General features: G+C 50.4%; 2 protein-coding genes across 4 annotated transcripts; one reads left to right on the top strand and one right to left on the bottom strand.

The window, feature by feature from the left end:
- The first annotated feature begins 3,407 nt into the window (after window positions 1-3,407).
- Window positions 3,408-6,391, top strand: CDK4 (cyclin dependent kinase 4). Its single transcript, XM_006077918.3, has 8 exons — window positions 3,408-3,602; window positions 4,007-4,243; window positions 4,410-4,545; window positions 4,663-4,830; window positions 4,964-5,073; window positions 5,259-5,309; window positions 5,450-5,585; window positions 5,997-6,391. The coding sequence occupies exons 2-8, from the start codon at window positions 4,026-4,028 to the stop codon at window positions 6,087-6,089; spliced, it is 912 nt and encodes a 303-aa protein (XP_006077980.1). The 5' UTR covers window positions 3,408-3,602; window positions 4,007-4,025; the 3' UTR covers window positions 6,090-6,391.
- Window positions 6,392-6,571: 180 nt separating this feature from the next.
- TSPAN31 (tetraspanin 31) lies at window positions 6,572-9,343 on the bottom strand. 3 transcript variants are annotated; one of them, XM_006077920.3, is made up of 6 exons: window positions 9,133-9,343; window positions 8,457-8,585; window positions 8,071-8,151; window positions 7,627-7,758; window positions 7,202-7,315; window positions 6,572-7,100 (listed from the first exon to the last, which is right to left on the bottom strand). In XM_006077920.3, exons 1-6 carry the CDS (start codon window positions 9,193-9,195, stop codon window positions 7,026-7,028), a joined length of 594 nt encoding a protein of 197 aa, XP_006077982.1. In that variant the 5' UTR covers window positions 9,196-9,343; the 3' UTR covers window positions 6,572-7,025. The 3 variants fall into 3 exon arrangements, with proteins under 3 accessions (XP_006077982.1, XP_006077981.1, XP_006077983.1); XM_006077919.3 differs by having other exon boundaries at window positions 8,418-8,585; window positions 9,133-9,341; XM_006077921.3 differs by lacking the exon at window positions 8,071-8,151.
- Window positions 9,344-12,627: the final 3,284 nt, after the last annotated feature.

Here is a 12,627-nt window from a genome sequence, read left to right as displayed (position 1 = left end):
CGTCCGGGCGCCGGGAGGCGGAGGGCGGGGGGCGGCGTGCAAGGGGGGCTCTCGGGCGGCGGGGGGAAGGGAGAGGACAAGGCCGGGAAGGGGGCGCGCGCTAGAGAGCCAAGCCCGGCTGGGGTCTACGGGGCCTGTGAGAGCCGTTCACTGCTGCCACCGCCGGGACTCCGGGGTTTGCGGGGCCGAGAGGGCTGGCGGCCCGGGGGCGGCGGGGCGGGCAGCCATGGCCGGGGCAGGGGGCGGGGTGGGGGTGGGCTCAGGGTGCCGCGCCCCGCGGGTCCGGGTCCGGAGCGGGCCGGGCCCCCGGGGTTACGAGCCCCGGTCCTCCTGCGCCGGGGCCGCCCCCCATCGCCGTCCTCCTGGCCCCAGTCCCGCTCCGTCTCCGGCTCCGGCTCGGCCCGTGCGCTCGGCGGTGGCAAATGGCGGCTCCTTCCGGCGGCGGCGGCGGCGGAGACCCCCCCGGAGCGGCGGGCGGGCGGGGCAGGAGGGGCGGGAGCCGGGGAGCCGGTGAGGGATGGAGGGAGGGGCGGGGCGGGGAGGGGGAGAGGAGGAGAAGTGGCCGCGGCTGCGCATCCCCGCCCTGCCCCGCACGAGCAGGTGTCCCCAGAGGCGGGGGCGAGTGTGCGAACCCGGGGGAGGGTGGAGGGAGGGGAGTGGCCAAGGAAGGGGGGTGTGCACATGGGTTAGAGAATAGGTGTGTGAATGGGGTGGGGGGAGCGGGTGAGGATGGAAGGTGAGTGGTCACAGACGCAGGTGCACCAGGGAGGGAGAGGCTTGTGCAAAAGGGAGTGTGCAAAGAAAGCAAGCTAAACAAGGGTCCGAGGTGAGTGAGCAAGACATGGGCTCAAGCAATAAACACTTTTACACAAAAGACTGAAAAGTGTGCACAGTGTGGGGCTGTGGAAGAGATGAATGTGTAAGGGGTGGAATTGGATTGTATGAAAAACAGAAGTGTGTAATTGTGTGAGGGAGGTGAGTGAGCAAAGGAGGGGAGTGTTAAAGGGGTGAGTCTTTCCTGGTATTCCCCTGACCCACCACCACTGCACTGAAGTGAACCATACCTAACACGCACACACACACCTGCGCACGCGCACACACATGCTTAGCTCTTTGTTGTATGGGGGCTCTTGACCCTGAGAACCAGTTGTACCCTCTCATTCCTTATTTCTACCTTACAGTTACATCCTCCTCCTCTCCTTATCAATGCTGTGGGAAAAGGAATTCCAGGGAAGCTCATTGGATCAAACACACTGGGGGAAAAAATTAATTAGTAAAAAAAAAAGTAATTAACAGGAAAAGGGAGGGTATGTAATCAGGGACAGACTGCCAAACTAAAGATCCTCAATAGAAAGTGATTAAGGAGAGTAATGCTCTTACAAATCATTCAAATATTTTGGATGGATGAATGAATTAATCAGAAAAAGGGTCTGGAACCCAAGCCAAGATGGAGGATGACTTCTATTTTAAAAACAGTGAGCTTATGTGGAGGGTGAGGCTAAAGTGAGATCTTGCTGGTGTAGGATGAAAGTTTAACACACTCAGAGAAACTTAGCCTTCCAGAGGTTTACAAACCCACCAATCCTAGCAAAATAGTCAATGAAACATTCACCTCACAAGCCCCTTAATCAGTTAGCACCTTGGGATTTTTCTTACCAGAATTCCAGTTGCCTTTGCCAGTGAAGACCCAGGACTACAACTATCAGAATGCAAAGAGGGGAAATCTGTACTGACATGTCTTCCATTTCGCCCTGGAGCATGGTTTATATGAATCTCAAGCTTGAACTCATATCCTCAGCCAGATGATTAAGGAGAATAGAAGTTAGGGCACAAGGAGAGCAAATAGAGTAATAAAATGGTTTCAGATTTTAGACAGTTTCTCATAAATGAGAAACTGATCCCTTCTTTTCCTTATTTCCATTCTCTCAAAGGGTTGGGAGACAAAGAAGTTGGAGTCAGTAAGACAAGGGAAGTCAGAGAAACTTGCCTGTTGTCTACCTAGATGTCTGTGAGCAGAGGTTGTTTGGGAAAAGTCTCTTAGGACAAGGGCTAGGAAAGCTTGCCATAGGGGAAAAAAAGAGAAACACAACAACCCCATATAAGGAGTCACAAGGTTTGCAGAAGGGAACACTCACTTTCATGCAGTGTGGTGGTAACTTCCTTGCTCATGCTCACTCCTATGTATATCTATATGTGATGTATATAATATCATACACACGTCATACCATCTTACTGCAGAAAAGAACCTTAAAGGTCAAGTATTCCTCTTTCCGGCTCATCAATAACTTCTCTGTCAGAAGGTATCTGGTCTCTGCTTTGGAAGTTGGGAAGAGGGGACGACATTACCTTGCCACACGTCCTGTTGGATTATTGTACTAACCTGCCTTCCATTAGTCCTTTAATCCCAGTTTTGTCCTCACATGGGCAGTCCCTTCGACTGCAAGGAGATCCAACCAGTCTATCCCAAAGGAAATCAGTCCTGAATATTCATTGGAAGGACTGACACTGAAGCTGAAACTCCAATACTTTGGCCACCTGATGCAAAGAACTGACTCACTAGAAAAGACCCTGATGCTAGGAAAGATTGAAGGCGGGAGGAGAAGGGGACGACAGAGGACGAGATGGTTGGATGGCATCACTGACTCGATGGACATGAGTTTGAGTAAGCTCCGGGAGTTGGTGATGGACAGGGAAGCCTGGCGTGCTGTAGTCCATGGGGTCGCAAAGAGTCAGACACGACTGAGCAACCGAACTGAACTGGGCACCGTCTACTCCCTATTTTATATGACCACATATAAAATATGTGACTGTATCTTTATAGATAACCTTATCACTAGTTGAAAAAAAGGTCAAGTGTCTGAGACTCGAAAAAAATTTAACAAAAAAAAGAAACCCCACATACACACAGGAAGCAAGGACTTAGTAAACATTTGCTGAATGAATGAATGAAACAAAGACACAAATGAAAACATGTTTTCCGCTGGCGATGGAGCAGAAAGACCACAGCACCACCTCCCGTCCCTCGACCCACCTCCCCGCTTAGAGAGAGTGAGAGACGGGTAGTGAGACTCAGGCTCGGCCTGCAGCTCGGAGTTGGGAATCTTGGGTGGCCCAGGTTGCCATGGCACTGCATTGGACTCCACCCTCTTTCTTCTCCCGCCCCACTGCCCCAGCCAGAGTTAAGGCAGCCAGTCACGTGCCCTTCAGCGTAACCACACCCCTGCTCCTCCAAGCAATGTCAAACGGTCACGTGTGATAGCAACAGATCATGTGGTTGCCATCTCTCCTCCGCCTCTTTCCCCTCCTCGCCCCTTTCTCGTTCAAAGCCGCTTCTCGGCTGCCCCTCTGCGCATGAGTAGTCCGTTCACGTGGTCAGAACGTCCGGCGTTCGCCCCGCCCCTCCAATTTCCGCGCGCCTCTTTGGCAGCTGGTCACATGGTGAGGGTGGGGGTAAAGGGGGCCGCTCTAGCCTGCGGCCTGTGTCTATGGTCGGGCCCATAGCGTCCAGCTGCCCAGGACAGACCTCGAGTGTATGGCGCTGCAGGAACCGGCTTCGGGGTCCGGATAACGGGCCGACCCCGCAGCTCCTGACACGGGGCGAGGTGAGTGTAGCCCTTTTCAGGAATGGGGACCATTCTCGCCCTCCACTGCTTCCTACGCGGGCTGGTTATGGAAGGGTTGCTCGAGGGCGGGAAGTGGGGCAGGATGTGATAATGTTCCTTTGTGGCCGAAGGGAGGTGTAATTTCAGGAACTGGGTGTCGGGTCTTTGATGTAGGGGGTGTGTCGTATGGGATTTCCTTGTGTGGGGCTTGATGGTCCCCAAGGAAAATGCATCTTTGAAAAAGTTATACGGCCTCACGTGGCTGGAGGGTTTGGGGTTAGTTATTGTGTTACCTAGGGGGCTGCCCTCAGGGAAGTTTGGGAATGCTGTTGGTATTGTCTTTGTGATGTCTTTTGTGGGAGTCACTTTGTTGCTGCAGGCTCATTGAGCCTCTGTGATTGTAGGGTCTCTTCTGGTCTGAGAATGGCTACCTCCCGATATGAGCCAGTGGCTGAGATTGGTGTCGGTGCCTATGGGACAGTGTACAAGGCCCGTGATCCCCACAGTGGCCACTTTGTGGCCCTCAAGAGTGTAAGAGTCCCCAATGGAGGAGGTGCTGGAGGGGGCCTGCCCATCAGCACCGTTCGGGAGGTGGCCTTACTGCGGCGTCTGGAGGCTTTTGAGCATCCCAATGTTGTCAGGTGAGAAGAAGATGGAAGCGTGGGAGTGGGTCGTGAAAGGAAAAAGACAGCCTAACCTATAGATGTGGAGTGGTGGTCAGAAGAGGAGTGGGAACCCTGAGGAAATAGGGGAGGCCATGTTGGGTCCAAGACCATTGGTCAGTGAGTGACCATTTGTTCTGGCCAGGCTCATGGATGTCTGTGCAACAGCCCGAACTGACCGGGAGACCAAAGTGACCCTGGTGTTTGAGCATGTGGACCAAGACCTCAGGACCTATCTGGACAAGGCACCCCCACCAGGCTTGCCAGTGGAGACCATAAAGGTAAGTAGGGTGGGCAGACACTGAGAGGTAGCTTGAGACCATTGTGGTAGTTTCTGTTGTAATTTCAGGTGTGGCACCTGGTTCCCAGTTTCTCTGTACTTCCCCCTTCCAAACCAGGATCTGATGCGCCAATTTCTAAGAGGCCTGGATTTCCTTCATGCCAACTGCATCGTTCACCGAGACCTGAAGCCAGAGAACATTCTGGTGACAAGTGGTGGGACAGTCAAGCTGGCTGACTTTGGCCTGGCCAGAATCTACAGCTACCAGATGGCACTTACACCTGTGGTCAGTAGAATGATGGTGGCCAAGATGGGATCTGGCTGGGGGATCTGCCCATAGTAGTTGAGAAGGAGAGTGTTTTTTCATGTGCTTTGCAATAACTTGCAGGGCTCTCATCTGCACTACTTATTCCCATCAGGTTGTTACACTCTGGTATCGTGCTCCAGAAGTTCTTTTGCAGTCTACGTATGCAACACCCGTGGACATGTGGAGCGTTGGCTGTATCTTCGCAGAGATGTTTCGTCGAAAGTATGGGGCCCAAGTATTTTGATTTTGATTTCCCAAGTCTTTTATTCATAAACCACACTCATACCCTGCCCGCTCTTCCACTTACTACTGGCTACCTTGTCCATAGCCAGAAACTCTGAAAGTAGTTATCTACCACCCTGTCTTCGAAAGACTGCTACTGGAATGAATGTCTCTTTTCACCTTAGGCCTCTCTTCTGTGGAAACTCTGAAGCTGACCAGTTAGGCAAAATCTTTGAGTAAGTGACCTGCAAGGGGGAAGAACTTTGCATTCCGAGTCCTTCTCTTTCTGCTGAGCCCTTGACAGCAGCTGGTTCTGCCCCTGGAGATGGGGGCTGGAAAAGGGCCCTCCTGACCAGAATTCTCCTGTTCCCCATAGCCTGATTGGACTGCCCCCAGAGGATGACTGGCCCCGAGATGTCTCTCTACCCCGAGGAGCCTTTTCCCCCAGAGGGCCCCGCCCAGTGCAGTCGGTGGTCCCTGAGCTGGAGGAATCTGGAGCACAGCTGCTGCTGGTAATAGACTCAGGCATGGGCAGAGGGCGAGACTGCAGGGGGAAATCCTGTGTTTGTCACTCAGTCGTGTCAGACTCTTTACAACCCCATGGACTGTAGCCCACTGGAGTGGGTTGCCATTTCCTTGTCCAGGGGGTCTTCCCAACCCAGGATTAAACCCAGGTCTCCTGCATTGCAGGCAGTTTATTTTACTACTTGAGCTACCAGTAGGGGGAAATGGAGCAGGATAAAAGGAACCCAAATGCATTGTTGTTACTGAGACTTGTTAGTGAACGGGCTGGTTTTTATTACTGTTTTGAATGGCTGTCCACAAGAGGGATAGAGAAAATTACCTATTCTAGGTATTGTTGGGGGTAACCAGGAGTCTTTTTTGTTTCTTCCATGTTTTCTGACATTTGCGTCCCTTCTCAGGAGATGCTGACTTTTAACCCACACAAGCGAATCTCTGCCTTCCGAGCCCTGCAGCACTCTTATCTACACAAGGCAGAAGGTGACGCAGAGTGAGCAACAGAATGGCTGGAACAGAACCAAGGCGAGAGACACCAAATTTCCCTTCTTTTGAACACTTGAGTGGAGAGCCCCACCACTGAGAAGGCAACCTCTGCCTTCACCTCTGAAGCTGTGGAGACTCCTCCTCCAACTTTTTACAGACAATATTTTACTGCCTTAACGATAGTCCCCTCCCACCCTTCTTTTTGAGGCTTATCCTTATCCTGTGTCCTTACACCAAGGGATATGTCCCTTGTTCTCTCCTTCTTTATACCTTTATATTGGGATCCTTTTTTATACAGGACAAACAAAACAAAGAAATATGGTCTTTTTTTTTTTTTTTTTAATGTTTCTTCCTCTGATTGGCTTTACTGTTTGGGGATTTGGAAAAAACCATTTGGAAGATGGAACTTCCTTGCAGATTCTCTTTAGGTCACAGGGTCAGTGGAGCCCCTCTACTAACAAGAGAAGAAAAGGCACTTACATGGCTTCTTTGATTAGAGTTTAAATGGTTTTTATTTTTATATTTACTGAACTTCCCCAAACCAGGTCCTCCTTATTACAAGAGTTCTTGGTAGTTTTCTCTCTGGAGCTGTCCCTGATTTACCTTGGAGCAAAGATGTGTTGAGGTGGTCCAGCATATGGAAGGGAGAAGAGGGGAAACAGCCAAGAATGACTCCAACCCCCATCCCATCTCATGTAATCCTGGAAACTTCCCATATCCACTTAGGGAAAGAGGAAGGAAGAAGGGTTTTTCTTTATTCCTTATAATCTTTCTCCCAGCAAAACATATCAAGGCATAAAGCCTAACTGTTCAGTCATCTTTAGGGAACATGGCAAAGGCCCTTTCCTTTTTCTCAAAAACAGCTACAGACCCCAAGTTTTCCCTAAGGGGAAGAAAAAGCTTAGGGAGAGCAAACAGCAGGAAAGATGTCAGAAGGATCCGAAGTCTCATAGAAAGGCACTGGGGTTGGCTCGAGGATCCTTCTGATTCCGAAATCGCATCGCTAGCCAAACACCAAGGATCTGTAGCAGCAAAGAGAAAAGAGATAAGCACGAACTATGAATTTCTGGTGCTAAGACTTGGAGGTGTACAGAAGGGATATAAGGGAACTAGAGAATGTTACCTCTGTGAAGCTAAAGAAGAGTCCAACACCCCCCAGGATTTTCAGGGCTTCATCTGAATGCTTAAGAAACTTTTCTCCACACATCTGACATGTGGGGCTCCGGCTCTTGCAGACCTGAGCGAAAAACACACACATGCATGTTTGGAGGATGCAGAGTTGCTATGGTGTTCTATCGTAACTATGGTGAATGACCCTAGGAATTATTTTCCAGTTCCTGATTAGTATCCTATAGACCGGACTCTTGGCTAATTCTCTAGAATCTGTATCCATCCCCCAACTCCTACCAGCACACAGCCCCAATACAAGTGAGCTGCTAGAGACAGGCAATCATATTAAGCTCAAATCTGCCAATTTGAGCATTGGCCTTAGCCAGTTTTCTATCACACAAACCACCGCCACCCCCCACCCCTCCCATGCCAGCTCACTGCAGTGCAGAAAGCATAATCTTGTTGATCCAGGGTTGTAAGGTTGAACAAGCCACAGCAATCAAAACTTCTTTCCAGTTCATCCCGGGTCTTGTTGCTCATGACCCACCAAGAAGCATTGATGACATCTGTCTGGAGGATATAGGCAGAAGGAAATCAGTTGATGCTAATCTTAAGAATCCCCTAACATTTTGATCCCAGGTCTAGTTTCAATTTCCCTTTTTAAGCAAAGAGTTAACGTCCTTGAAAAGCAAAGGTGCAGACACAATTATCATCCACTTCCTTCTGGATGGTCCTCACGCAGTTAGCCAGACATCCCAAAGGAAGCAAATAGCTCTGGAAGTAGTGGGTCTAAGAATGATCTTTGGGGCCAGACTGAGAGTAAGGAGTCAAGAGGTTAGAGGGTGGGGAAAAAAGTGAGTACTTGAAAGGGCACCTTCTTACCTGTTTGCTTAGGTTAATAGCCAGACATGAGCAAGAGATTCCAAACTGGAAGATGAAGACCAAACCAAGGATGATCATGTACTGAGAGGAAGAGTTATGGAAAAAAAGAAAAGTCCTAGATTTCCTTTATGTTCCACCTATAGTAACAATCTGATCTAGTCAAAGAACTTACACAATTATGTCAGTTGAAAACAAAATCATTGGCTTTTGTTTCATAGAGTATGGTATAAGGGAGAGCAAGAAGACATATCCCCCAAACACTGGAGGTCTCCTACCCTCCTTTCTAACTTCCTAGCTAACAGTCCTCCCAAGAGCCCGGGTGCCCCAGTCACTTCAGGTCAGGATACAAAGAAAAGCAGTACTTGGTGGTGGTTGACAGCACCTACCAGTCCAGCAACCGCGATGAGAAGAAGGAAGACTCCCACTGCAATGACTCCTCCGATGATATGGATGCTGGACACCAGACCCAGGCCCTTAGCCCATGCAGCCACTCCAATGAGCAACAAGCCTACCAGCTAAGGAAAACAGCAGGATATATCTTAAAAGAATTCCAGTGTGCATCACCGCCAAAGGTCAAGGTGAGAGCGGTGGCTGGACAATAAAGGACTGAGTTTTGTGTGAGTGAGTGAGAGGTACTACTACCAGGACCAGGACCATCCCTGGGCACTCCTCCCATCAGAGGTCAGAATGGCTGGAATAGGGTTGAGAGGCGGCAGGGACCGTAAAGTCTATGAATATAAAACGGAACATTTAGCTTCATCCATCACTTCCATTTGGGAGAAGCCTAAATTCAGAAGAGGAAGGGCTGGGCCTTTATCCCCACGATGAGCCTTCACTTCATCACCTCCCCCCCCCCCCCCCCCCCCAGCCCTAGATAAACCCTCTGATCACCGGAAGTCTCCCCTCTTCGCACGGAAGTCCCTAGGAATTCCCTCTTCGCCGGAAGTTCCCGGGAATCTTCCCGGAACCCCTAGTACATCCCTGTCCCCATCCGAAGTCCCCTAGACATTATCTACATTGGCCTTTCCGCCCTGGCGCTTCCCCCCACCTCCAAAACCTCACCATGTAGACCACGTTGAGCGCGCAGAGCGCATTCTTGGAGCAGGCAAAGCCTCCGCAAACCATCTCCCCAGCTTTGGGGACCCAAGTGGTCCCAAGGACTTGGGGGGAGGGTCTCGCGGACCGTCTTGGACCCCGACAGCTTCTGTCTCTTTAAATCGAGTCCAGCCAAACCCAATCCTCTGCGCCTGCACCGTCCCACCCCCGCCTTTGGATTGGCGAAATTTGGGACTAATCTAGGACGTCGGTGTCCTGAATGCCAATCAATCTGCATCGCGTCACTGACCCGCCTGCCGGCCCCTCCTTTAGATTCTTTATTGGATGAAACTTAAAACTTGGGGCAGGGCTTCGGAAGAGTCTCATAGAGACCGGAGCCTAAATTTCAAAACCCCGGATTGAAAACGGAGATTTCTGTGGTGGCGGCTGCAAGAGGACTTATCCGAGGGAGGAGGCTCTCGGGAAATTCCGGTGAAGAGTAGGTGCTTCAAGGGCCAGGTGAAAGGGCTCCTCCCCTCAAGGGAGGGCCCTCCTGCCCCTTTCCCCTTGTCCCGCAATGACTTCATGATGACGCTCTCGTTTGCTACTATTGCATCACATTCGGGAACACCTAGAGAAGCGAAATACTAAGCTATTTAGCCCGGCCACAGAGGCCCCGGGTTGGGCATAACACCACCTATCAAATACTCTCATCTTTGCAAGTGCGTCCACTAGTACACATAGCCTGATCCATATCCCCTCCTGATGGGGTGTGAACATGCTAGAAATTGAGTATGAAAATTAGCAGCCTCGGAGCGGCGCGTTCCGGTATGTGACAAAACCACAAGACGCACGAGTGTGCTGGAGTCTTCAGAGCACATGCCTGATCCTGGGCGGTTAAAAAAAAAAAAAAAAGACAAAGGGAGGGGCCTGGAATATGAATAAATATCAGGGGAAGGCGGAGTCTTCACATTTTCACTCCAGGGGCGGGCGTAGTGGTTGATCAATATCTGTTTATTAAGGAATAAGTGCTTTGACGCACCGCCTTTTGCGTGGGGATAGGAAAAGACAGAGTTCCTCTTTCCACCAAAACAAAGAGGCAGTCGTAGTAGGAACACAAATGAAAAAACCTCCCTTCAGCCCTACAGAATGATTTACATTTGTGTGTACTTAGATTCTATGACTGCCTAAGTGGCACCGTCTTACCGCTCAAGTCGGACCGCAGGGCTTCCAACTTTGCGGCTTAACTAGCTGTGTAACTTTTGGTCAGTTACTTAAGCTCTCTGTGCCTGTTTCCTCATCTGTAAAATGGGGATAAATAACCATACACCTACCTCTTGTGAAAATTGAATGAATTAATATATATAGAATGCTTAGGATATATGTAGAATGGTTACCTGGCACATAATAAACACTCACTGCTAGTTGTTATCTTTTGGGCTACTTTACAGTTTCCAGTGGGTAATCCCAAATCTAATTCTCTTATCTCCAACTACACATTCATATATTAAAATCCCCTGTCCATCACAAATTAGTATCAGTAAGATATACAGGAGAAGAGGCATTTGGCAGGGCCAGAAAGGTTTAAGTCCTGAAACAAAATGATTACATTAAACTACCCACTGTTTTCCTCTTCACTCCCTCCCCCTACCGCATCTCTTTCTGTCCTTCAGTTCCTCACCCACTCTCTTTCAGGGACTAAATCAAGGACAGGACAGTGGTATCAGGCATAAGGGGAGCTGGTTGGCGAGCGTCTTAGTTGGGCGGTGTAGTGAAAAGTGTATCAGAATTATAATCAGAATACCTAAATCCTTATCTTTGTGTCACCTCTTTCTGGCCTCTCTGAGCTTCAGTTTCATTTTCTGCCAAATAGGGATAGAAATCCTATCCCTTGGGCCTGTTGTGAAGTCAATATATATGAAAGTGTATTGTAAACTATTAAGTGTTATAGACAAGTCAATTATTATGAAAGTAACTGAACATGGAGCCTGCTGGTTTTGTCTGGTTACAGATTACTATCCTCCATAACTTGTTCTCCCTGTGCCTACTTGGCCCTTTTAAGCAGGAGGTGGTTGCAGTGGGGTAGCCCACTAAAGAAGGGTTACATTGTAAGGTGTAAAGTGTGTGAACCCTTTGTATGTGCAGAGTAGGTGGGGAGTACAGCCGTAAGATGGACTGCAGGGCATTAAAGGTGCCAGACGGACAGTGTGTGGATTCCTGTGAGGGTTTGAGACTGCACACAAACCTATAGGTCAAGAGTTTGGGATTGAAAAAAAAAAAGTTTGGGATTGCACCTGGGACCTGACATGCCACACTCTCCCCTCACCAACACCCATCTTAATTAGCCACCTCCCACAGGAGGCCCTCGGATGCTCATTAAGACCTCTCCATCCACCTGGCTGGGCAATTGTGGCAGGGACTGGCTGGCAGAGCTGATGGGCCAACGCTAGAGGGGGTGGGTGGTGCAGGAGGTAGTGCTGACCCAGGCTGTGGGTTTGAAACTCACCAGTCAGGAAGTGAAGTCGACAGACAGACGGAAGGGCAGGCAGGGGAGGGGAGTTCTGAGGCTGAACAGAAGGGGCCTTCTGGGGTTTGGGGGCTGTGGGGCCATGGGCTTCAGGGCCAGTGGTTGCTCTTAGCCCAGCAAGACAGGTCTGGGCAACATGCATGCCCAGAGGCAGTTGGCTGTAGCTGCAGTGAGAGCAGAAGTCAGACGACATGAGGTGGCCAGGCAGGCTCTAAACCGCCTCAGGAAGCTGGCAGAGAGGGTGAGCGACCCTGAACTTCGGGACAGTATTCAAGCCTCGCTGGACAGCGTACGAGGTAAGAGAAGGATTAGCTCCCAACTTGGGTGTCTTGAGGACCAGCAGGGGCATATAAGGGCTTGCCGGGTCATCCATCATTTCCCAATCAGCCACTTTCTAGTTCTCAAGATGGAGCCTGGACTTGGGGAAAGAATACATCTGGAAAGGATGTAAAAAGACAGAGGAGGTGTCATTCTTCTTCTTTCCCCAACTCTGCTCCTCCTCCCAGGGGATCAAAATACAGATCACTGCTGAGCTGACCTTGGCAATGGAGAAGTGGGTGAGCATGAGGAAGACAGGCCGTGACAGACCCGTGGTAGACTTGGACCCTGCTGGGGGAGTCTGGGGCAGGAAGCAGTTTGGGACAGGAGGTTCCAGGACTGGATAATATGGTCATTCCCAGGACCCACGAAGGATCAGTGACCTCTTGTTTTCCAGCTGTAGAGAGAACACACACATACACGCATACCAGAAATACACCACTCAGAGTATCTCAGGCTCCCAGACACACATAACACTCACACAGCATGCTCTGCACAGCTGAAAGTGCAGAGAAGTCCCCAGGACTCTCCTCGGTCCCCTTTCCTCCCCGTGCTCCTGTTCCTGTCTCCCCGGCAGCGCCCCCCCCCCCACACACACACCTTCCGCTCTACCTCCTTAGTGCCATTAAAGCAATGATGACAACACAGGGAGGAAGTGCTGCCATGGCAACACCATC

Source organism: Bubalus bubalis, chromosome 4, assembly GCF_019923935.1.
Source record: "Bubalus bubalis isolate 160015118507 breed Murrah chromosome 4, NDDB_SH_1, whole genome shotgun sequence".
In the NCBI taxonomy this organism is placed as follows: Eukaryota; Metazoa; Chordata; class Mammalia; order Artiodactyla; family Bovidae; genus Bubalus; species Bubalus bubalis.
The sequence above is the reverse complement of the archived record's forward strand: the minus strand, read 5'-3'. Positions and strand labels throughout refer to the sequence as shown.

Bases quoted from the DNA above. Each gene is read 5' to 3' on its own strand.
- CDK4 (XM_006077918.3), top strand. From the start codon at position 4,026: ATGGCTACCTCCCGATATGAGCCAGTGGCTGAGATTGGTGTCGGTGCC. The intron at 5,310-5,449 runs GTAAGTGACCTG...TGTTCCCCATAG, and splicing joins CAGTTAGGCAAAATCTTTGA to CCTGATTGGACTGCCCCCAG. The intron at 5,586-5,996 runs GTAATAGACTCA...GTCCCTTCTCAG, and splicing joins CTGGAGCACAGCTGCTGCTG to GAGATGCTGACTTTTAACCC.
- TSPAN31 (XM_006077919.3), bottom strand. From the start codon at position 9,195: ATGGTTTGCGGAGGCTTTGCCTGCTCCAAGAATGCGCTCTGCGCGCTC. The intron at 8,152-8,417 runs GTATCCTGACCT...TCTTCCTCTCAG, and splicing joins ACCAAGTACTGCTTTTCTTT to TACATGATCATCCTTGGTTT. The intron at 7,759-8,070 runs GTAAGAAGGTGC...TATATCCTCCAG, and splicing joins CTATTAACCTAAGCAAACAG to ACAGATGTCATCAATGCTTC.